Consider the following 25,953-nt stretch of genomic DNA (forward strand, 5'->3'; position numbering starts at 1 on the left):
CACCCAGCAAGAAGGAAGCTGGGAGGTTTGGCAGTGGTGTGCTCCTGATCAGAAGTTAAGACAACCCCTTAATGTTCTGCCACATTCAGTAGAGAAATTATCTCTCTAACTCCAAGACCTGCTTGTCTTGTCCACACACACATTATTATTATTTTTATTATTATTATTTATTTATATAGCACCATTGATTCCATTGTGCTGTACATGAGAAGGGGTTACATACAAGTTACAAATATCACATACAGTAAACAAACTAACAATGACGGACTGATACAGAGGGGCGAGGACCCTGCCCTTGCGGGCTTACATTCTACACACATGAAAATCAACAGCAGTAATTTAATTTTTTTTTTCTTTCCAAAAATGAAAAACAGTGTTTGAATAGTGTTCATCCTTACCCTACTTAATGCATTGAAAATAGAAAATTATTTTTACTAATTGCAGGTCCTGCAATGGCAAATTTGATTCAACATGCTGAAGCCCAGCTATAAAAGCAGATGGATGGGAGCACTGATCACCTCTCAGTAATGTGGCACTGAAGTGATGCGCTCTCAAACCATTCCTAAGGCTTGGTTCACATTGCGTTAATGGGTGTCCGCTAGCGGACTCCGTTACATGGCACAATTGTCGCAATTAGCGCTATGTAACGGATCTGTTAGCGCACCCATTGACTGCAATGTGCAAACGGATCTGTAGCGCATTGCTAGCGCATGCCATTATTGGCATGCACTAGCGATGTCCCGTTAGTTTTGGATGGACCGCGGATGCTGCTTGCAGCGTCCGAGGTCCGTTCCTCGCTAGCGCAGATCGCGATCCCTTTTGGGACCTTGCGTTAGCGCAATCCGCTAGCATATGCGCTAAACAGATTGCCCTAACGCAATGTGAACCTAGCCTTACATGGGATTTTGAACAGGATTTTAGTTCTGGCCATTTTTCTTTTTTTTGCGTACAGAATAGTGTTCCAGGACTCTATCCAAAATCATCAAACAGAGAAAAAGCATTTGATCGCTCCTGATGACAGCTATACTTTACTGAAAAGATAACTTTGATAAACCACAAATGTAAAATCAAAGGCAAATTTCTGGATTTTTATCTGTGCTTCACATTCTTTGCATGGCTCTGTACCGCATAAATAATAATAAGCATTTGTTAAGACCCTTAAAAAAAGTATTTCTTTGCAATTTACCTCTTACTGAAAATTCTCAAGAACGGAGGGATTTGGAATTCGATAGTTTACGGCTCGTTGCCTAGGTAACTGACAATCGCTGCAGTCTATCAGAGGTGGACGGTCTCCTTGGCAAGGAGCGCAGCACTTACAAGTGCTTCTCAGACGCCGGCCTGATCATTGGATCTGACCAGCTTTGTGTCACTGCGCTCCTCCGATGCTGATGAGGCAAAGCTATCTCTGCTTGTATCGTGGGAGAGCGCACAGGTCAGGCCAGCTGCTTAGCGATGTTGCTAGTCTGAACTGTCAACCATCAACAGCGCAAAGACTCAGCAAGCAGAAAGGGCAGGAGAGCTTTGAGCTCCTTAAGATCATTGGATGACTCCTTTAGAAGAAATTTCCCAGGAATAAAAAATAAAATTATCTGCGTCCACCCTTCCTTCCCCCGCAGAAATAGAGCCATATCTGTCCAAAAATGTGTCTCCTCATGTGGGTTAGCCCTATTCACATGAATGGGAATGAAGATATGGAGAATTTGTGGATACCTCCCGCACTTCCGATTATTGAAGACGTCAATTCTCAGGAATGTATTAAACAATGAGGTTTATATTCAACGCGTTTCGGGAAACAACCACATATTGATATGTGGTTGTTTCCTTAAGAAGAACTGGCTGTCACTTCGAAACGTGTTGAATAAAAACCACATGTTTAATAAATTCCTTAGAGTTGACGTCTTCAATAAATCGGCAGAGTGGGAGGTATCTACAAATTCTCCATATTCTCATACGCATCATTTTGACATCCCGTGTATCCACAGCAGGTGAACAACGATTCAAAAATTATTAAATCATGGATCAGATTAGCACAATGTGATAAAATATATACTCTTATTGTATTTCGGATAAGACCCTATTTGCACTACTTTCTCCCTAGTGTTTTCTCATGAATGGGAATGGAACGATCTTCCATACGAGACATGACCCTTTGACAGATGTACCATTGTTTCTAACCATTGTAGCTACCAAGATTTTCCAATTCTGGACACATTTTTAAATATAGAACAAATAAAATCTTAAAAGAGGATTAATATAATGGCCAATAACAGGCTGCTGCTCACTAGATGTATGGCTACGTGTCACTGAGTCACATGGGCGAGGAATACAAACTCACTAATTTTGGGCTTCCTTATGGTACGGAATTATGTTTAGTATTTGCAGCAGGTTTTTCTCCTGCACAAACCAATGTTGGCAGCGATAATGCTGTGTAAAATACCAGCATTTTTTGGTGTTTTTTTCTACATTCATTTCAATAGGTGAAAATAGTTGCACAAACACAAAGAATTGACATTCTGCAAATTTGTAAAAAAAAAACAAAAGAAAAAACGGCAGGAGATTTCAGAAATCTTGCTCACTTTGATGGTACTTTTTTGAACAAGTCCTTAATGATATGCAAGAATAGCCTGCTTTTACCCCTGATGCCACCAATCACATTATAAGTGTGAATAATGCATCTTTTATAAATATTCTGACGTGGTACTGTATAAAGTAGAGAGTAAGATATAGGTTAGGTTTTAGGGCATAAGGTAGTGACTATAGGGTAAGAGACTTAATACATGTATAATGTATATAAACGGAATACATAGTGTTTGCGAGTGAGATCTGCCCAACTACATACTGTAGTGACAGACAGTTATAGTTCGGGACTAGCCCACAGTGGGAAGGGCATGTCCAATTACAAAAGGGACTGTCTCCTGATAGGAGGTCAGATAAGGAAGTTCAGTAACCAAGGTCAAGTTCAAGGTGAAGTGGGCTTGACTATCGTTCGGGGCAGTGGGATTCCTAACAAAAATTCCTGCAATGTCCGGAATTTAAGGCTACAGGTGCTACGAAGTGTCCCTCGCCCTCTGACGTACAGAATCAGCTAGAGAGGATAGTAATGCTAAAAATTTACTGTGTTAAGGAATCAAAAAATAAGAAGTGTTGTGCCCAATACTGCGTGTTACAAACTAATGAAGTTGAACTGTCCAAGAAACTTGTGTGTTGAAACTATCTTAGTGTCCCCTGAGTTATGTGCGGCAGTTTCAGAAGGTGGAAGCCTGGAGACAGCAGAGGCCTACAGCCTACAAGTGAGTGTGATACACCCCACACATGACGGCATACTGGGACACAATTTTCATGTAAAGTGCCAGGGTGTTATGGAGTAGCAGCTCGCCCACGGCTACCGCCCTTGGGCACAATAGATTAGCAATTGATGTATTGTGAACAGACAGGATGGTTGTCTACAATATGTAACACCATTACATTCCAACACAATGAGGCAGAATAAGAACATTAGAGCCAGCCGACCAACTTAGGGTATGTGCAGACAATCAGTACGGCTGTGTGTCCACGTTCAGGAAACGCTGTGTGTTTGACGCTGCATAGAGACGCAGCATCAAACACGCAGCATCCAGATGTTACAGCATAGTGCAGGGGATTTAATGAAATCCCGTCTCCACTATGCGTGGTAACACGCATCCGGCGGCCCTGCGACTCCGGACATGCGGCGCGCCTTTTAAGATCGCAGCATGTCCGTATACCTTGCGGCGACGCTGCGCTGCTGCAAGGTATAACACAGGGCTCTATGTGTGGGGTGCGATGATTCCGGATGTGTGCAATGAACACATCTGGCATCATCGTGCCCCCCAGAAGGGGGCGGAGCTTTGGGCAGAGCTAGTTCACCGCTCCGTCAAAACCGCCGGCCATCCTGAAGGTGGACACATACCCTAAATGCTGCGTACCCTAAACGCTGCGGGTTGGACATTGTGTACTTGTGCAGGGTCCAAGTTGCAGCATCCAGATGTTACAGCATAGTGGATGGAATTTCAAGAAATCCCATGCCCACTATGCGTCCACAGACACTCGTGGAGACAGACAGGCGGCGTGTCTCTCCAGACCACAACATGTCTATTTATCTTGTGGAGATGCGAGCCTCTGCAAGATAAATTTCACCCATAGAATGTATTGGACGCGGCGATTCCACATGGTTCAATGATCACATGCGGAATCACACGGTTCAGTGATCACATGCGGAATCATCTGTGTTCAATAGCCGGCAGCGTTTTGGACGCAGCGAAAATACACTGTGTCCAAAGTGCTGCCGCTTCCTTATCCTGTGCACATTCCCTTACAGACCAAACTCAAGTTAGATAATGAGAACTTTGAGGCCTGACTACTACGATAAGTAAGGGCTCATGTAGACGTCCATGGATGTGATTCTTGGTTCAACCATAGCCCGCAGTGTATGGACAGGCAACGTTTCCATGGACAAAGTGTAAAACACTTATACAAATACATAAAGCTGTAATGGTACAGTAGGAAGACCCGCGGGCCAGTCCGTGAGTTGCGGTGTGAGATCAGACCGAGGCCTACAGATGTCTGCATGAGCCCCAAGGATGAGCCAGTGATTATAATCTAATAATGCACTGGAAAATAATCAAACATTTTAGAAGTAGTTCACTACAAGGAATAGAATGGAATTAAAAAAACAAACAAAAAACAATGATACATTGCTAGTGACCTAGCACTTTCACTGTCAAAGTGAACATTATAACACAAGTCAAAAAATACCTGACTTCTCAAAGTCACCACAAATCATTAGCTGTAAACGATGGGGAAGACAAGAACAGCCGCCAAAATGTTAATATGTGGAGGAGTGGCTTCACCAAACACTAGTGGGGCATAATGACTTGGATCATCTTTTTGGGACACCCCAAGCAGTACAATTTTATTAAAGTTTAAAAAAAAAACACCACTTACTGCCTGATTGATCGGAGGGTCCAGAGCCTTGGTCTGGCCAGACTTGAGCATCAACTTGCTACAGAAAAAAAAAATTTAAATGTATTATTACTATATTATCAAATCAATGTTATCGAATATATAGACTAATATGTCAGCCAACAATCATCTTAGGATAAATTCACACGCAGCAGATTCGTTGGTAAAAATCTCTTCCACTTCAATGGGGCTTGCAAACATCCAGAAACAACCCAGAAGTATGGGGATTTCAATCTTCTGCATGTGAATATAATTCACTGCAGTAAAAAAAAAAAAAAAAATTTTCAAAGGGTTACTATTTTTACATAATTACTTAAGACTACTATTAAAGTTCCTACTGGGACCACTGAGACTTCCCATGATGCCAAGTGACATATCCTCCCAATTATGCAAGACCTGTAATATATATGGCTAGCTGCTACGCAAATTTTCCACAACAGTGAATTACATCACTACATTTCCAGGAACTTGGAAACCAAACATGTCACTAACTGGCAGCAGTACATAGACTATTTAAAAAAAAAAACCAAACAAACAGCTTCTTAGTCTCCCTATAGCTAAAAGTGTATCAATGGTCTAAATAATGACATATTAAGCAGAAAGATAAAGATGGGCATTACATCTACCTTTGCAGTGCTCTCTGCAACAGGAGTGGACGCTTTGTAGCCGAGTTGCAGCAACATGGCTTCTGCAGCATTTCGCTTTGCGGTCTTCTTGTTGGGACCTGTTCCTGTGGCCGTTTCCTCCCCAACTTTTACCTGTTAAAATTTGTTATAAAGGTATATATGACTAGGACAAAAGAAAAATGACCATTTAGTCTTAAACGGGTTCTTCACTAGTATACAAGTTTATTTTAATAGACCCAGAACAGCATAATTTTATTAAAAAAAAAAAAACACACAAAAAAACCCCCACTGAAAATGTAAACTCTCCTCCCTGACCGGCACCGCACTTCCGCACTCTGTAATGTGTTCCGCAGCATCAATATCCAGCAGGGGAAGGGGCTGCTGGACGTATGACAGCTGCAGCCAAGCAGAAATCCTCCCTGTTTGTTTTTGATGCCAAATGACCTGGTGGCAAACATCACGGTTGGCCAGTTGAGATTAAACTTGTATAGTAGTGGAGAACCCCTTTAATTTTATTACCCGTATTCTAAATAGGATTGCAATTCTATAATAATGTTGGAGATGACCCAGCCAATAAATAGGATTTTAGCTAGTTGTATCACAGCAGTACTTAGGAATACATATAGTTAAGATGAGCTTTTTACATTCAAAAGTGCCACAACTTTTAAACAGAATCTTTCAGCAGGATTCCCTCCATCCTCACCAAACTATTATATACTCATGTAGGTCTTGCAAAGATACCGTAAGTCCAGCAATGCCTTTACCTGGCCAGTCTGTTCCTCCCTTACGGAGGAATCAGAGCTAGAACGGATATGCAAATGAGGCTCAAGTGCTATTGCAGATCTGAAGCCTCTGTCATTTCAGCTCTATTCCCCAACCAGAGTTACCGTGACGAGGTGGGATGGCTTTTGTGCTATTTTTTGATCAAAAAACAGTATTACTAAAAACTCTGTTATTTAAATGCACTTTTGCTTTTTCACTTACTTACATAAGGGTTTTCGCTTACTTTTTTCTCTTGTAGGTTTTAATGTTTTGTGGCCAATGTGAACATGTGTTTAACCTCTGCATGTGTACCAACTCAAGTTAAGCTCAATTTTTGTGTTTTTTTCCCCCAACCATAGTAGTTTCCTTCTGTTTGACTGACTGTTGCCTGAAGTCACAACATAGGAGCTAACAAATTAAGTTGCACTTTGTAGTGCTACAGCATGAATTGGCCAAATTATGTGCCAAGCATCTCCAATTTCTCTAGAGAAGTAATGCAATTCGATTTTCATGTTTACATGCTTTAGCACTACAGAGTGCAACTTTTTTATGTATAGAGATGGTGTGAAGAATATTTGAAATAACATTTCATTTCAATCATTTCTATCCTATTTGGCATGGGATTATAAACACTCCTGTTTGCATCAGAGACAGGAACCCCGGCACAGCAGGTTGTTCAGAAATTGCAAAACTTCAAGGAGAAATCTGGGACCTAGCTCAGCAGGTGGTCAAACCTCAAAAGTCTGCGAGTGACAGATCACACACCTTGAGCCGGCTAAGCTCAGGACAAAGGCTCGAGTCATGCTGAATCAAAGCTGCCAAACAAACCTTCTAGAACATTCTAGAAACATAATTTCATAAGGAGTTATGGAGATACTATACATCCTAGCCGTACATCGTGTATATTTCCGAGATCACCAGAACATGGCAAACACCTTCAAGGGTCTAAATCCGGTCTAATATCCCATGGTGGGGAGAAACATAGAACAGCTAGTAGGAGCCAGGTAGCAAAGCCATGTTTGGACTCAGCAAGTACAAAGGGCGCAGTCGGATCTCATGGTGCTAAAACTGCCTCCCCAGGACAGTCTATTAAAGATTTATGACCATTAAGGTTTTTGAGTTTTTAGTTGCTAAATGAAAGGGGAGGGGATTTTGGTACTGTCCAGGTGGAAGGAGGAAAGTGACCTAAAGGGGTTAAATGCTTTTGTAACAACAACATATCTTTTGGGGAGAAATCAAAGAACAGAGGGGACCACTAGCCTGCTATGTGGCAGCCCCTCCCCCAAAAGCCAGGCCTTTCATCTGTCTGGTAAATGACTCTTTTTGCATACTTTGTCCTACCACTATTTGTATTTACATATCTAACCATTGTATATGTAAAAACATTGTGTACATATGGTTTTGTCTACCCTTAAGGGGATTAAATATATAATTTAACATTGGGCAGCTTTTTTATCTCGATCCACGAATACACACATCTGTGTTCTCGGCTTTACTTTCCATGCTACCGGGGCTGGTTTCTGGCTAGATACAATCCAGTTAACGGACAGGGCTTATATCTAACGAGGAACTGGTTTTAGTCCTACCAAGTTGACCAAGTGCTCTTTCACTGGTGCTAGTAAAAGGGGCATCTCAGTCTATCAGGGTTGTGAGCGAGTTTGGTGCAACGGCAGTGACCGCGTGGGCCACATCCTCACTCCCTGTGCCTCCCTGGGTCCAAATGGACAGGGGCTGTCTGTGAAATACTGTGCCAAGCTGACCTTAAGTGTCTCCAGTGAGGAGAGTGTACCACGTAATCCCTTGGATAAAACTGTGACATCATGCAGTACGGTGGCTCAGTGGATAGCACTGCAGCCTTGCAGCTCTGGAGTCCTGGGTTCTAGTCCCACCTTGGACAACATAAGCAAGGAGTTTGTATGTTCTCCCCGTGTTTGCGTGGGTTTCCTCTGGGTACTCCGGTTTCCTCCCACATTCCAAAGACATACTGATAGGGAATTTAGATTGTGAGCCCCATCGGGGACAGTGATGATAATGTGTGCAAAAGTGTAAAGCGCTGCGGAATATGTTAGCGCTATATAAAAATAAAGATTATTATTATCATGCAAGGTGGTGAGGTGCGGGTTCGTCACATGTGGTGGCAGCGGTGAGTAGGATTCTGCATGATCTCAGGTGCCATCCTTCACAGAAGGCTACTCTTAGTTCACATATGTACACATCAGTTGTTTGGAAGTGACAGTCATTCTGATCATAGAATGTTAGAGTTGGAAATTACCTCCAGGGTCATAGTGTCCAACCCCCTGCTCAATGCAGCACAGGCTTCACTAAACCATCTCAGGCAGATGTCTGTCCACCCTCTGTTTGAAGACTTCCATTGAAGAAGAACTCACCACCTCTTGTGGCAGCCTGTTCCACTCATTGATCACCTTCACTGAAAAATAGTTTTTTTCTAATACCGAATCTGTATCTTCTCCCTTTCAGTTTCATTCCATTGCTTCTTGTGTTCCCATGTGCAAATGAGAATGAGGATGACCACTCTATACTGTGACATCCCTTCAGGTATTTGTAGACAGCTATTAAGTCTTTTTCCCCAAGTGCTGTTGCTTAGTTCAATTCCTCCCAATCTGCAGATGTAATTTTCATTTTTCTTGCCCAGATGTAGAATCTTGCATTTCTCCCTATTAAATACCATTCTATTCATCACTGCCCATTGTTCAAGCTTATCTAGATCCATATGAATAACATAGTAACATAGTAACATAGTTAGTAAGGCCGAAAAAAGACATTTGTCCATCCAGTTCAGCCTATATTCCATCATAATAAATCCCCAGATTTACGTCCTTCTACAGAACCTAATAATTGTATGATACAATATTGTTCTTCTCCAGGAAGACATCCAGGCCTCTCTTGAACCCCTCTGTCTTCTCTAGAGCTCGCTATCCCTCCTAGCTTGATTAGTTTACCTTCAGTTCCCTTATCTAGATCATTTATAAAAATGTTAAACAACACTGGGGCTAGGACAGAGCATTGTGGTACCCCACTTGAAAACACTCTTCTAATTGGATGTGCAACCATTTATTACCACTCTGAGTACGATCACTGAGCCAGTTATGAATCCACCTAACCATAGCCTTGTCAATCCCATACTTGCTCATTTTTTCAATAAGGATAATGAGATACTTTATGAAATGCTTTGCTGAAGTCGAGATATACTATATCTACCACATTACCCTAATCCACCCAGTCAGTGATTCCATCATAGAAGGAAATTAGTCTGGTGTGGCTTGTTTGCTACAAACCCATGTTGGCTCTGGTTAATTACTGCATTCTTATTCAAGTACTTATATACATGCCAGATCTTTCCTGGTATAGAAGTAAGGCTCAATGGCCTGTAATTTCCTGGCTTCATCTTCTTTCCTTTTTGAAGATAGGAACAACATTTGCCCTTTTACAATTTTATGGGACTTCTCCTGTTCTCCAGGATTTTTCAAAGATTCTAGCTAGTGGTTATGCAATTAACTTTGCTATCTCTTTCAGTACCCTAGGATTTAAGTCATCTGGACCAGGGGATTTAAATTCTTTCTTTTGTTACAACATAGAAGCTGTCAGTCAAGCAGTGGCGTATCTAGGGGGGGCCGGGGCATGTGCCCCGGGCGCAGCTGGCAGAAGGGCGCAGTCGGGCTGCCTAATTCGGCGGTCCGCAATGTCTTCCCTGGCGGCAGCATTCTGCCGCCCCCCGTATTGAGTGTCGGCTGTTCTCTGTGTCGACTGTCAAGCTGACAGCCGGCACAGAGCAGCTGCAGCGCAACGGCTCCCAACATGTGCGGACATACCGCATGGGGTCCGATGGAAATGGAGGGGGGCCCCTGCAGGGTGGCTGTGGCGGGCAGGGAGAAATCCCTGCAGCTCCGCTGCCTACAAGAGAAAATAGCAGCGGAGCTGCAGCGATCTGCCTTCCTGCCCGCGCTTCCTCTCACACAGGCAGCACCACTGGATGACGTTGTCATTCAGCGGCCGGCTGTGTCAGAGGAAGGCGATGAGATGCTGCGGGCAGAGCGTGTGGAGAGGTTGTGTGTGTGCGTATATATACCATATATATGTGATGTGTGTATAGGTGAGAGGTGCTGTGTGTCTGTTGTGTGTGTCTGTATAGATAGGTGAGAGGTGCTGTGTATGTATATATATATATATATATATATATATATATATATATATATATATATATATATATATATATATATAGAGGTGAGAGGTGCTGTGTGTGTGTTGTGTATGGAGGTGAGAGGTGCTATGTGTGTAATGTGTGTGTGCATGCGTAGCGCTGCGTGTGAATGTGCAGAGGTAAATGGTTTTGTGTATGTGTACGGGGAGGAGAGGCGAGGGCAATGATGGGGCTGACGGGAAGAGGGCAATAATTGGGATGGAGGGGGAGGAGGAAAGAGGAAATGATGGATGTGTTGGCATGGGCAATGATGGAGATGGCAATGATGGAGGTGGAATGGGCAATGATGGGGGTGGGGGAAATGATGGAGGTTGTGGAATGGGTAATGATGGGGTTGGGGGAGGCGATGATGGAGGTGGAAATTGGAATGGGCAATGATGGTGGTGGGGGAGAATGCAATGATGTGGAAAGGGCAATAATGAGGGGGGAAGAAATGATGGAGGTGGTGGTGGAAAGCACACTGATGATATTGGAGGGGGAGAAAATGATGGAGGTGGTGGAATGGGCAAGTATGGTGATGGCGTCGGAAAGAATAATGATGGTGGTGGAAAGGGCAATGATGGGGAAGGTGGGGGAAGAGAAAATGATGGATGTGGTTGAAAAGGCAAAGGAGGAAATGATGGAGGTGGTGGAATGGGCATTGATGAGTGTGCTGGGGAAGGAGGAAATGATGGAGGTTGTGGAATGGGAAATTATGGGGTGGGGGAGAAAGCAATCAGTGGTGGTGGAGAAGGCAAAGATGGAGGTGGTGAAGAGAGCAATGATGGGGTGGGGTAGAGGAAAATAATGGGCATATATGAGGAAAAAGTAGAGGAGAATGGGGGCATGTATGAGTTAACAGTACGGGGGAATTGGGGGCATGTATGAGGAAACAGTATGGGGGATGGGTGCAGACAGTATGAGGAGCAAACGGGGGAATGTAGGTGGACACAGTATGAGTAGCGATGTGAAAAATGTATGTGGACAGTACGGGGAGTAAGGGTGATGGGATGTATGCAGACAGTATGGGGAGTCAGGTGAGCAGGCAGTGTAGAAAGTGAGGGGGTAAATATATGAGGAGACAGTATGGTGAACAGGAGTATGTGAGAGGAGACAGTATTAGGGAGGGGAATAGTGTGAGGAGACAGTATGGGGGAGAAAAGTAATTGGGCACAGAATAGAAACTGAGTAGTGGGGGCGTAGCATGGAGGGACAGTGTAAGGGCACAGCCAGGAGGTGACAGTATACCAAGGAGGGGGGAGTGTGATGACAGTACAGTACAAATACTGAGCCCTATAGGGGGGACACAGTGTGAGAGGACAGTGTGAGAAGGGGGCGGTACAGAAAGGAGAGGTCAGTGTGAAGAGCATGTACCATAAGAGGGGCAGTGTGGGGGTCATATTTTGTGCAGACAATATAGTGAGGGGCAATTTTTTATTCAGGAGCATTATAATGACACTTCTATCTTTAAGGGCATCGTATGGAGATTTTCTACAAAAGAGCGGAGAAGATCGAAGTCTGCAGAGACGAGCTGTGGGTGAGAAAACTCATCCTGCAACCCTCAACCTACTGTCTCCTTCCCCATAATCCTGTAGAATGTAAGCCCGCAAGGGCAGGGTCCTCGCCCCTCTGTATCAGTCCGTCATTGTTAGTTTGTTTACTGTATGTGATATCTGTAACTTGTATGTAACCCCTTCTCATGTACAGCACCATGGAATCAATGGTGCTATATAAATAAATAATAATAATAATGGGGTCTGGACAAGATGAAGAAAAGAAGGAGAACGACTCCAGAGACGATGTCATCTATAAGGTACCTGGATATAATTGTTATTTGTGATACTGACTAATTCTCATGTTTTTATTTATGTTAGGAGCATTAAAGGGGATGTCCAGGTTTGTAATGAGTCTGTAGTCATTCTTTGTGACTGCAGACTTCTGACCTCTCAGAGTGCGCACTGCACGCTGTCAGGATTCTCTCATGCTGGCGATTTACATACATGCGGTCACGTGCTGACTAGACATGTGTGGCCTCACTCAATGAAAATTAAGTGAGCGAGGCTGTGCACATCTAGTCGGAATGTGGCCAGAAGTATACAAATCACATGCTTGTGCTGACAGGACTGTCCAGCGGCAAGGAAGAATCCTAAAAGTGTGCAGTGCATTCGTTGTGAGAATTCAGAAGCCTGAGATGTCAGGATTCAGCTCTGCAGGTTCCAGTAGTGATCACATGGACATTTCATTCATATACGATTTTCATACTTATGGTCCTGTGACAATGAGCTTCTCTTCTGCTTCTCTCTGTTTTTCACTGAACATTGAGAGCATTAGGGAGAGGAGCTCGTGGGTACATGACTAAGTGTAAGTGTGCAAATCGCAATAGTCCTTGGGGGGGGGGGGGGGGTTTGCAAAATGAATTCTTGCCCCGGGTGGCAGAAACCCTAGATACGCCTCTGCAGTCAAGCAAGAGGAGACGGTGCTGGGTGATAAAATATATGCAGAGTGACAGAGGCTTAAGATCTACAATAGCTCTTTAGCTTCAGTTGCATACTGTACTTATTCAAATGCTAATTTTTTTTAGTAATGGAGCTATGGCCTGGCCATGTCATGGTATTGTAGACTGGTCTTTGAAAAAGCTGTGGTCAGATCCTCAATACACCTGATATATCCAGTGAATAACTGGCATGGGTGAATCGCCTCACCAGTGACAGACCGAGTGGAGATTTTCAATCTGTCAAGGATGGGACCTGGAAGAATGGACCATATTAACGCCAAAACAGGTCTTATTTGGGAAACAGGGAGGGTATTACGGAATCTTATTATTTATTACATTAAACCTGATGCAGTGAAAAAAAAATATATATATATATATATATATATATATATATATATTCCTTGGAATGCTCACAACAATGCAGTGTGGAGATATTTCAAATAGTTATCCATTCTTATGAATCTTTGGTGATTTTATTCAGTAGACGTGATACACAAAGAATTTGTTACAAGTAATGAATTAGGCTTAGTTTACAACGTCACATTCTTTTCAAATGTCGTTGCTTTTGGCAAGCAAAATTAAAAAAAAACCAAAAACTGATGAACTCATTAGAAAATTAAATCCAATTGTGAAAATGATTAAATGATTTATTGTAGAACTTAGAACCTGTGTGTATTTGTATACCTTATGGGTCAATACGTCTGATGGAAAGTACTGTACAACACATACCATCCCAGGCGGCATAGAAAAGTATGGAGGCCCAACTGATAAAGTTCATTGGCATACTTAGATTGGTGAGCATCCAACTGTTTTATCATCACAACATTTCATTGTTGTCCACCTACAATAACGTGGATTCCAAAGGTTTGTTTGGAGCCAAAAGAATTTGCGTTCACCTTGATAATTGCCACCAGAGTTTTCCAGCTGTTGCGAATATTTCTCTGTCACTGCTGAAGGCAACCCTGGAAAATCAGTCATTGTAATGTAATAAAAAAGAGTTTTCCTCTAACGGTATTGGAACATCCATAATGCTCTTATGTTCCCCATTATGTACTGAGTGGTTGCAATAAGCAATAATTAATATATAAATTTCATAAACAGTTATATTTTATTCATGTAATAGGTCACAATTCAGAAAAAAAGGAAAAAAAATAGAAGGTCGACATAGTCGTCATCAAGTTGTGGGTGTTGGCCCACCACATGACAGCAGGCTGCTCCGCTAAGGGCTCCAACATTGACCGTACATGTGGCCTGATGCAACCACAGCTTTAACTCAGTTCTGGGCAAGGCCCAGGAATACTCACCATACAGCTGAATCAACCATTCCCCACCTCAGCAGCACAGCGCTGATTCTTAGCCAGAAAACTGTGACAAGCTTACAAGACTAAAAATCCAGCATGAAAATAATGTCTGCTGTCTAAAAAGCTTGCACGATAAGGTAGAATATCTAAAGGGTCTTTTTAAGATGCCAAATCTCCAGCATAATAGTTATCTGTATTTGTTTCACTGATGCTAGATGGATAACTTTAGTAAATACACTGTTTGCACTATGGTAACTTATGTGATCCTACCATGGGCTGGCTGGCTGGCACATTTGAACCTGGGAAGTAATCGCAAAGCACTGGCCCACAAGTTGCAGCAGCCCATCTTTAGCCTTCTTAACGCTGGCCGCAGCAATAAAGCCGCAGAGGTACCAAGCTTTAAAAAGAACAGTGGCTGGTACATAGATATAGTAACAGATCAAAGCATTCTAAACACTGTAGATACAGGAACAGCATCCAGGTTACTTCATAGATAGAACAGAAGCAAGCTTATAACATAGATACAGTAGCAGACCCAAGCTTACTACATAAATATGGTAACAATCAAGTTTAATACTTAGATGTGGTATCCAAACTGAGCTTACTGCATAGATACAGAACAGAATTGAGCTTATTACACAGATAGGGTAACAGAACCACGCTTACGGAATAGATACGGGAGCAGAATCCAGCTTATTCCGTAGATACTGGAGAAGAACTGCGCTTTCTACATGAATACTACAACAGAACCAATCAAGCTTACCGCATAACTGCTGGACAAGAACTGAACTTGCAACATAGCTAGGAGAACAGAACCAAGTTTACTACATAAATATGGGATCATGACAGTGTTTTCTCCATAAATACATAGCAGAACTGTGCTTACTAGAACGATACAGGCATAAAAAAGAGCTTATTACATAGATACGGGAACAGAACAAAGCTTACTGCATAAATACAAGAACAGAGTCAAGCTTACTACATATATACAGGAGCACAAAAATACTTGCTACATACATACTGAAAAAAAAACAACAACCTTAAAATGTACAAGAATAGAACTGAGCTTACTACAAAGATAGGGAAACAGAAACGGATGTTGGAAAAGTAAACTATGAGCACTACACAAAAGTAAAGTAGTGAGGCCCTTTTGTACACACACACTACAAAAGGGCCTCACTATGTTACTTTTGTGCAGTGCTCATAGTTTACTTTTCCAACATCCGTTTCTGTTTCCCTATCTTTGTAGTACGCATACACACACACACACACACACAATATATACATTTCTGGGAATATTTTCTCAAAAAAATAAAAATATACAGTACAGACAATAAAAGCTTGGACACCTTCTCATTTAACGATTTTTCTGTATTTTCATGACTATGAAAATTGTACATTCACACTGAAGGCATCAAAACTATGAATTGACACATGTGGAATTATATACTTAACAAAAATTGTGAAACAACTGAAATTATGTCTTATATTCTAGGTTCTTCAAAGTAGCCACCTTTTGCTTTGATGACTTCTTTGCACTCTTGGCATTCTCTTGATGAGCTTCAAGAGGTAGTCACCGGGAATGGTTTTCACTTCACAGGTGTGCCCTGTCAGGCTTAATAAGTGGGATTTCTTGCCTTATAAATGGGGCTGGGACCATCAGTTGTGTTGTGCAGAAGTCTGGTGGATACACAGCTGATAGTCCTACTAAATAGACTGTTAGAATTTGTATTATGGCAAGAAAAAAGCAGCTAAGTAAAGAAAAATGAGTGGCCATCATTACTTTAAGAAATTAAGGTCAGTCAGTCCGAAAAATTGAGAAAACTTTGAAAGTGTCCCCAAGTGCAGTGGAAAGAACCATCAAGCGCTACAAAGAAACTGGCTCACATGAGGACCGTCCCAGGAAAGGAAGACCAAAAGTCACCTCTGCTTCTGAGGATAAGTTCATCCGAGTAACCAGCCTCAGAAATTGCAGGTTAACAACAGCTCAGATTAGAGACCAGGTCAATGCCACACAGAGTTCTAGTAGCAAACATATCTCTACAACAACTGTTAAGAGGAGACTTTGTGCAGGCCTTCATGGTAAAATAGCTGTTAGGAAACCATTACTAAGGACAGGCAACAAGCAGAAGAGACTTGTTTGGGCTGAAGAACACAAGGAATGGACATTAGACCAGTGGAAATCTGTGCTTTGGTCTGATGAGTCCAAATTTGAGATCTTTGGTTCCAACCACCGTGTCTTTGTGTGACGCAGAAAAGGTGAACGGGTGGACTCTACATGCCTGGTTCCCATCGTGAAGCATGGAGGAGGAGGTGTGATGTGTGGGGGTGCTTTGCTGGTGACACTGTTGGGGATTTATTCAAAATTGAAGGCATGCTGAACCAGCATGGCTACCACAGCATCTTGCAGCGGCATGCTATTCCATCCGGTTTGCGTTTAGTTGGACCATCATTAATTTTTCAATAGGACAGTGACCCCAAACACACCTCCAGGCTGTGTAAGGGCTATTTGACCAAGAAAGAGAGTGATTGGGTGCTACACAAGATGACCTGGCCTCCACAGTCACCAGATCTGAACCCAATCGAGATGGTTTGGGGTGAGCTGGACCGCAGAGTGAAGGCAAAAGGGCCAACAAGTGCTAAGTATCTCTGGGAACTAGATTGTTGGAAGACCATTCCCGGTGACTACCTCTTGAAGCTCATCAAGAGAATGCCAAGAGTGTGCAAAGAAGTCATCAAAGCTTAAGGTGGCTACTTTGAAGAACCTAGAATATAAGACATATTTTCAGTTGTTTCACACTTTTTTGGTAAGTATATAATTCCACATGTGTTAATTAATAGTTTTTGATGCCTTCAGTGTGAATGTACAATTTTCATAGTCATGAAAATACAGACAAATCTTTAAATGAGAAGGTGTGTCCTAACTTTTGGTCTCTACTGTATGTTTACTTTCAACCACCTTCATACCAGGTATATGGGTTTTTTTTTAGAAGTGTAGTATATGCTGCACTTTACTATAGTATTTATAAAATAAAAAAAAGTGTGGGTTTTAAAGTGATTGAGGCTAGCTCTGATCATTGTTGTTACAGGGAGATGCTGGCTATGTATCACATCTGGCTTCTGCTAGGTATCGGCAGCATCAGCTCCTGAACCCGCTCTTCACATGGGCTCCCCAACTGTGATGTATAGTTATATCAGGGTGCGCAATGTCTAAAATGGAAAAGAAAAATGGAAATCCTTAATGGGGTTCTCCAGGAATGAAATGAAAAATGTAATCTCTGGTATAATTGTACTGCAACCGTACTAGTGACCTGTCTGTATGGGCTGCAGACTGAAGACTAACAGCTTCCGAGACCTGTGTCTCAACTGACAAGAGCTGTATCACACATACCCAGTTGGCAGCTGGGAGCATATGTGAAGAAATATGTTTTAAACCAAATTGTGCTCAGCAACATTTCCCGCCTCACCCACCTCCTCCATCAGTCTGACAGACGGACTGCGCCCAAGTGGTAAACACATGCTGAGGAGGATGAAGCTGGAGATAACTCCATCGCACACATCAAGGAAGAGATATTTCCTAACATATGACAGCCATGCTCCCGGCTGACTGAGATGTGTGATACAGTCCTTGTTAGTTCAGACGCAGATCTCAGGAGCTGTATGTCTTCAGTCTGCAGCCCACACTACCAGGACTAGGACGGGCTGCAGTTTGAAAAATATCATGGACACCATAATATCTCATTCTCCGAGAACCCCTTTAACACAGATGTGAAAGAGCACGTACAGATTTAGTAAATGTGCCCAAAAATACAAATATTTGTTCACCTATTTACATACACAATACACTTTTACATGCACTTACAAACACACAAACATTTCCCCATACAATCCAGATAGAGACATGTACATTAGATTAGATTGTTAGATTGGTAGGAATCCAACTACTGGGGACCACATAAGACCAAAAAGACCTGTGTACCTCAGTCCCCCTCCTCCCCAGCGTACGTCTACTTGTAGAATAGCATGGCGGTCAAGCATTAAAGCTGCCGCTCCGTTCAGGTTCCTCCAGGGAGTACTAGTTGATTCAATGGCATTTCAACATTACTTTTTCAGTAAATACAGTGTTTAAAACAATACCAAGCAGTCATAGAGGTGTTCTAGTAAAGGAATAATTGCCAGTTTATTCATAATCGCAACGATTTAAGGCCAAAGGAGAACAAAGATCCTATTTTGAGAAAAGAGTTTATGTAATCCAGGTAATCAATGTCCTGGTGCACAGGAGAGAAATGTGGAACAACGTACAGACCAGAGAATTTATTACAATCACTGTCTGGCATGTAAAGAATTAAAAACAGACACATCAGATAAAAGATATAGAGCCCTTATCACCATGATATATTTAGATTACAGTTAATCTCTAAAATCACGTGTCCTGCTCCCTGTGTAACAAAATCCTCACTTTAAATATACTGCAGATAGACAAAAATTTGGGATATGGGAGAGGGGCTACATAGAGACATTGCAAAACTGCTAAGCAGAAAAAAAAATCTCAGAATTTCCCTCTTTAAAAGGTTATTTCCATTTTTATAGATGGTTTTGTAGAAACAAGAACCTTTGCAATTGACTAATTATTACAATTTTCAGCTGTTCTTGATATAGTAACACTTGTTTACAGTTGATTGCCTTGGTGACCGACCAACGCTGCCGACCACCTTGTAAGCACTGCAGCTGGACAGAATTATGAGGCAACAGTGCGATCCAGGTCAGGTTCAAATTAGCGCTTTTAACTAGTGGTGAGTGCAAGTGCCCGTTTCGCGAGTTTGCCTAGGTGCTCGGGTATGCACCGAGTATCGCGGGTGCTTGAGTGAGATGTTGCATCCCCGCGGCTGGACAAACACTGTCAATCCCCACTTGATGCATCCCCACGGTAGCATGTTTCACAGCAGTTAGACCGCCACAAAACATCTCACTCGAGCACCCACAAAACTCAGTGCATACCCGAGCACCTTAGGCAAACCGTAGTAACGAGGGCTTGCACTCATCACTTGTTATAACCTCAAAAGAAAAGAGCAAGTTTGGTCACTGTTGCTAGACAAGCAGCGGTGGTCAATCTCCTACATAATGAGCTTAATGGGATCCACGGGCAGCATGTATCAGGCACTGACTGTGTGATTTCAGCCAAGCATTTTTGATTATGAAACACTGCAGGGCTTCAGAGAAAAACCATATGTAAAAGCTGCGGCACTGGAGTCTGGTCAGACAGGTGTGTGGGTCCCTGGTGGCTTCTCCCCGCCTGCTGCTGCCAGGGACTCTCCGGGAGAGGCCAGTCACTCGAAGGGAACGAATGGGGAGAAGCCACCAGGGTCCCGCCTTTTTGACTAGTCAACCGAGTCGTTTTATCTCTGGAGGCTTTTAAAGTAAGTTTTTCTCTGAAACACAGCAGCATTTCATAGTAAAACATACCCTTCTGAAATCAGACATCCAGAGCCTGATACACGCTGCCCGGGGATCGCACAGCATGTACCAGCTGTCAGGTTCACTTTCAAGGGAACCTGTCACCGGAATTTGGCGGGACCAGTTTTCGGTCATATGGGCGGGGTTTTCAGGTGTTTGATTCATCCTTTCCTTACCCGCTGGCTGCATGCTGGCCGCAATATTGGATTGAAGTTCATTCTCTGTCCTCCGCAGTACACACCTGCGCAAGGCAATCTTGCCTTGCGCAGGCGTGTACTAAGCAGGACAGAGAATGAACTTCAATCCAATATTGCGGCCAGCATGCAGCCAGCGGGTGAGGAAAGGGTGAATCAAACACCTGAAAACCCCGCCCATATGACCGAAAACTGGTCCCGCCAAATTCAGGTGACAGGTTCCCTTTAAATAAACTGAAATGCTAATATCTTAACAGCTGCAAATTTTAACTGTAAATTGTAAAAATGCTTGTTTTTACTAATGCTATCCCCACAATACCCATTTTAAAAAAAAAATGTGAATAACCCTTTAACCCCCTTCTCTAAAGCTGCACTGAAAGATTATCACGAACAAGCGTTCTTAAACCTCATAATTACACTAAAAGGTTAACAGGCTGCCATCATTTTGGGAAGTGAAACATCCTGAGGAAGCAGAACTCGTGCTGCCGAGAACCAATGCAGACTGTGCACACAGATCTATTACAGGTCACTCAGTGCGCATCGTTCACTTTGGTCTGCCTGTGTAAACAGGCCATTAAGCAGCCGATCGGTAAAGGTTTACCCATCGGCGGACGTCTGTCGATCCGTCTAAATGGGACTATTATTCAATCCTATTTGGATTCTTCTCATTGTGCGCCTACTCTCATGCATTTGCCAGGCAAAAAAATGCAAGATAAGAAAAATTCACGAAATATCTGTTTTACAAACTGGTCAGAAATCTGGGAGACTGGTGAAAACTCTGGTGGGCATATTAATCTGTTCAGGTGTAGCAGTAGTTTCCAGGTTTAGCATTATATTGGGGGAGAGCAGAGATTTCTCCAATGCATGGGATTTCATTGTTCGGACAGGTGGTAAAACATGGACAGTTCTCTACTAACCGCATTTATAGATGGCTTATTGGACAATAAAGGCTCTGGCCATGTACCATACACCAGGCATTATGACTAAATGACTTATTTTACTGAACAATGGAGAACAGAACCAGCAGACCGTGTAAAATTAGAGTCTTAATTCTATATTGCAGCAATAATGTTGACAAGTGAAAAGGCATAAAGAGAGGTACATTTGATACATTACCTGCATAATGAATTCTCTTCTGCGCTGAATTCCTCTTTCTGACAGCAATACGTACTCAGGTTCCTTCTCCTTCTTAGCTTGCTGGATTTGAGCCAAACGACTGATTGGATTCATTCCCTGGCCATATTCCGGAGAGGCCTAGAGTAAAACATCATTGTAATTAGATATATGGAGGCCAACATTTTGGATGCAGCAATAAGAGGTGCAACATTGTACAAATTTGTGGCTAAAGGAATTTTCTACTAGTTAACTTTAAAGGGGAACGTTAACGAAGCATATTCAACCTCACTGGAGGTTCCACAGATGTCAGAGGTATAGGGTGATACACTTCAGTGACACTAAGATTTGTGCTCAAGTACAAAACAGTCAAAAAATAAAAAGGACCACTGCTTACAATGTTTCACCAGCCCCTCACTCAGGAAAATATGTAGTTGACCAAGCTAATCTAAGATTTCTGGATATGCCAGTCAGCGGTCCTGTTAGGGCCAGACAAGATGAGGTTCTCGTTCAAGTGCCCATACTTAAAAGGGTTGTCCAGGTTTGTGGCGAAAGTCCGCAGTCACTCTAGGTGACTGCAGACTTTTGAAATCTTTCAATGCACGAACAGTGCACTGTCAGGATTCTCCGAAACAGTCAGCAATACCGGGCAGTCATGTGACCACAAGTACGTTATATGTATACCGCTGTTCTCATTCAGACTAGACGTTCGCTGAATCACTTACTACAAGTGAATTGAGCAGTCTGCTTACGTCTAGTCTGAACATGGCTGGAAGTATCACATGCTCGTGGTGACATGACCAACTACTCTCGCCACCATCACCAGAGAATCCGGACAGTGTACACTGTGAAGATTCAACAGTCTGCAGTCAGTGATCACAGACTTTCATTACAAACATGGACAACCACTAACTTTTTTTTGAACTGCATTAATTTATACAATTTTTCCTGATGCAAATTCAATCCAGTCCAGGAAGGGACCTCCTGGGTCATCTGGTCCAAGCCATGCTCAATGCAGGATTCACTAAATCATCCCAGACAGATGTCTGTCCAGCCTCTGTTTGAAGACTTCCATTGAAGGAGAACTCATCACCTCTCATGGCAGCCTGTTCCACTCATTGATTGTTCACCCTAACTGTCAAAACGTTTTTTCTAATATCTAATCTGTGTCTCCTCCCATTCAGTTTCATCCCATTGCTTCTAGTCTTTCCTTGTGCACCTTTCCTTCCACCATCCAGAAATAAAAAAAATAAAAAAATTTGCAGGCTGTGGGCAACATTTTTGGTTACTATAAAAAAAATTACTAAAATAAACAACAATATTGTCAGAAATAAGAAGATATGTACCTACTGGGCATCATGAAAATGATTTAATAGCTTGTCCAAATACAAATCAACAGAAAAAGTTGACATGTCACCACACAGTCATTAATAAAGAAAAAAAAAGGTAGTTTATCACATGGACAGGATTAAAAGTACCCTTCCATAATACTTAGTCCCACAACCTTTGGAAGGGACTCCAAATTGTTTTTGCAGCCATCTGTGGGTGTCTTGTTTCTGTCTACAGGTTAAGAGACTCCCCCGGAAGAAGGCACATGCAGCCGAAATACACGTACGGGCTGTGGCACCATCAGACCAGAGGCAATTATTACTATACTATATGCACCAATACTATGCCATCTCTTCATTAACCTGTGTGTGGCTTTTCTAAGATTATTATGTCCTCTTTTGGCATCAGGTATTAATTAGTCACAAGGAGTATTTATACTTTTGCGGTATGGGTCAGAATCTTTGGATATAACTTTCCTCTGGTCTATGGTGTCCTGTTTCATTTGGTACTGTTCACCATTGTTAATATTGTTTATGATTTTAAGTGTTATTATTAATAAAGTTCATCATTTTTTATTATTCTAGTTCTGTTATGCAAAATTTATTTATAGGCTTTTATATTCTTTGCATGGGACGATTTATATTTATTTCCGGATGGGCACAGGGGTTGGGATCTATTAACCCTGTGTATGGTTTATCTAATTGGTATAGGTTAAGAGAATAGCAGTGGAAGAGGTTTGCTGGGATTTTTTACCCAAAAGCAAAGGTCAGCTCTTCTAATATTTTAAATTAGATTGAGATCAGGACTCAATACTCGCCTGTTTAGAACAGTGCATTTTTTTTCCTTTTTAAACATTCTTAGCTACTTTTGGATTTACGCTTTAAGTCAATATCCTGCTCTGTTACCAGTTATTCAACTCAGACCAAGCTGACACTTGGAAGCACATTTTGCTCTAAAATGTTCTAACAATCCTCCAATTTTATGGTTTCTGTAACAAGTTTAAGATCTCAGGCAGCAAAGCAGCCCCTCAAAATGATGGATCTTCCACCATGTTTCACATGTGCATATTGCTTTACAGACTTCATTTCATAGTCTATAAACAGAACACTGGTAGGCATTGCCAGATAGCTCCAGCTTGGTTTAATCTGTTATATGATAATTTCCCAGAAGTTTGTACAGCACCTGTCAAAAGTTTAGACTCACCTGCTCATGCAATCGATTTCCTTATTCTTATGTTTGTCAACTTTTTCTGTTAATCCTGTAGAATGTAAGCCCGCAAGGGCAGGGTCCTCGCCCCTCTGTATCAGTCCGTCATTGTTAGTTTGTTTACTGTATGTGATATCTGTAACTTGTATGTAACCCCTTCTCATGTACAGCACCATGGAATCAATGGTGCTATATAAATAAATAAATAATAATAATAATAATGTACACATTGCAGATTCAAACTGAAGGCAACAAAACCATGAAGATACATATATGGAATCAAAGTGTAAACTATTTGTGAAACAAATCAGAATGTATTAAAGAGAGCCCGATAGCTTGGGTAGCATGCAGGCACTGGATGTATAAACTCAGCAAGGTATGTTTGACTGTGAAATTATGCGGCATATTATAAAAAAAAAAAAACACTAAATGCCTCTGGGGACCTGCCTGTGCAACTAGTTTCCAGCGTGGTTGGCTCTCCGCCCACTGCCCTGAATTGACAGGTTTTTCCGTACATACAAATAAAGGCAGAAATCTGCCTACAAACCTTCAGTTACTTCAGATACCTCTTTTTACACTGATGACAGCTTTACATCCCCTTTGTATTCACACAGATTCATCAGGTAGTCACACGTAATTGCTTCTAATGAGCAGATGTGCCTGGTGAGGAGTACATTTGTGGAATCGCTGGCATTCAAAGATTCTTTGTGAGCATCAGGTCTGTCTTTCAGAGTTTGTTAGTATACAGTTCCATACGGTACTGAGTACTATTCCACAACTGCTCTAAGCCAGAATATGGTAGGAACCATTCAAGTAAAGAGGAACAACAGTCCATCATTACTTAAAAACTAGAAGGTCAATCAAGCCGGAAAATTGCCAGAACCTTGAAGGTGAAGTCATAAAAACCATCAATCTCAATGATGAAACTAGCTCTTATGAGGACCACTCCAGAAAAGGATAATTTCTTCAGATTTATAATCCTTAGAAAGGGAAAAATTGACAGCACCTCAGATAAAAGTCCTCAACATCAAGTGTACAGAAGACACTGAAAAGCAGGTATTTTATTCAAATTGCGGCAAAGAAGTCACTACTGAAGACTATAAACAGAGAGACTTGTTTCACCAAGCAGCACAAAGGACTGGACAGTAGATCAGTAGATATCTGTAGTATAGTCTGAGTCAAAACTTGAAATTTTTGCTACCAACTGCTATGTCTTTTTGAGACAAAAAAAGGAGACTACATGCTTGGTGCCCACTGTCATAAGTGGGGTGTTGAGTTGTACAGATCCCAGGCTGTCTGCATTTGATCACTGCCTGTACTTCCTGTGCACAGGTAACTGAAGCAGGTTATCTGATGAAGAGCTGACATGAAATGTGTATACAGAGTAATTAACACGTGGCTGTCAATGGTGGATAACCATTGAGGCCAGCAAATGTCTCCCTGTATGCCTCCCTGGCATATGGGTGTTAAACGCGGGGACATCAATGCTTTCAGATTATACAGTCACTCTGCACTCCATAGAAAGGACAAGGTAAAACAGTATGTTAAGTTTCTTTGTATTATAATTCTAGTTTTGTGCAAATTGTCTCTTCAGAGAGGAAGAGGACTAGAATTCTAGTGCCACCTATTGGAAGCAGCAATCCTAAAAGTCAATGTCGACCCTTTAACGAGCCTTGTCACAAGACTTGGGATAAAAGCCAAACCAGAATCTCAACAGAATCTCCAACAGGTGGCACTAGAGTTCTAGTCCTATTCTTCTCTGAATAGACAATTTGCATATTTCCCAGAGGAGCATTGCGGTTTTAAGTCTCCTCATCTCGGCATGCTTAGCATATCAATCTCTGCAAGGAGAAATGATACTTCTTGGAATTCTAGTTTTACAAACTCATAGAATGTTAGAAGTGATCTCAAGGGTCATTGTGTCCAATCTCCTGCTCAATGCAGAGCAGGATTCACTAAACCATCTCGGACAAATGTCTGTCCAGCCTCTATGAAGACTTCCATTGAAGGAGAACTGACCAACTCTTGCGGTAGCCTGTTTCACTTATTGATCACCCTCAATGTCAAAACGTTTTTCTAATATCTAATCTGTGTCTGCTCCCTTTCAATTTCATTCCATTGCTTCTCATCTTTCCTTGTGGAAATGAGAATAAGGATGATTCCTTTATATTGTGATATCACTTCAGATATTTGTAGACCGCTATTAAGTCTCTTCTTAGCCTTCTTTTTTGCAAGCTAAACATTACCATATAATTTAATCGCTCCTCTTAGGACATACTTTGCAGTCCACTCACCA

At 42.0% G+C, this 25,953-nt stretch overlaps 1 protein-coding gene across 4 annotated transcripts in view; it reads right to left on the bottom strand.

The window, feature by feature from the left end:
- STAU2 (staufen double-stranded RNA binding protein 2) overlaps window positions 1-25,953 on the bottom strand; it is a 454,790-nt gene that overhangs the window by 177,866 nt on the left and 250,971 nt on the right. For all 4 annotated transcript variants that reach the window (XM_069731487.1, XM_069731485.1, XM_069731486.1 and 1 more), the window contains 3 exons: window positions 21,126-21,263; window positions 5,607-5,738; window positions 4,963-5,020 (listed from right to left, as the gene is read on the bottom strand). In XM_069731487.1, the coding sequence (XP_069587588.1) occupies window positions 4,963-5,020; window positions 5,607-5,738; window positions 21,126-21,263 (328 nt within the window). The remainder of the gene's footprint in view (window positions 1-4,962; window positions 5,021-5,606; window positions 5,739-21,125; window positions 21,264-25,953) is intronic.

This window comes from Ranitomeya imitator, chromosome 6 (genome assembly GCF_032444005.1).
Source record: "Ranitomeya imitator isolate aRanImi1 chromosome 6, aRanImi1.pri, whole genome shotgun sequence".
Classification (NCBI taxonomy): Eukaryota; Metazoa; Chordata; class Amphibia; order Anura; family Dendrobatidae; genus Ranitomeya; species Ranitomeya imitator.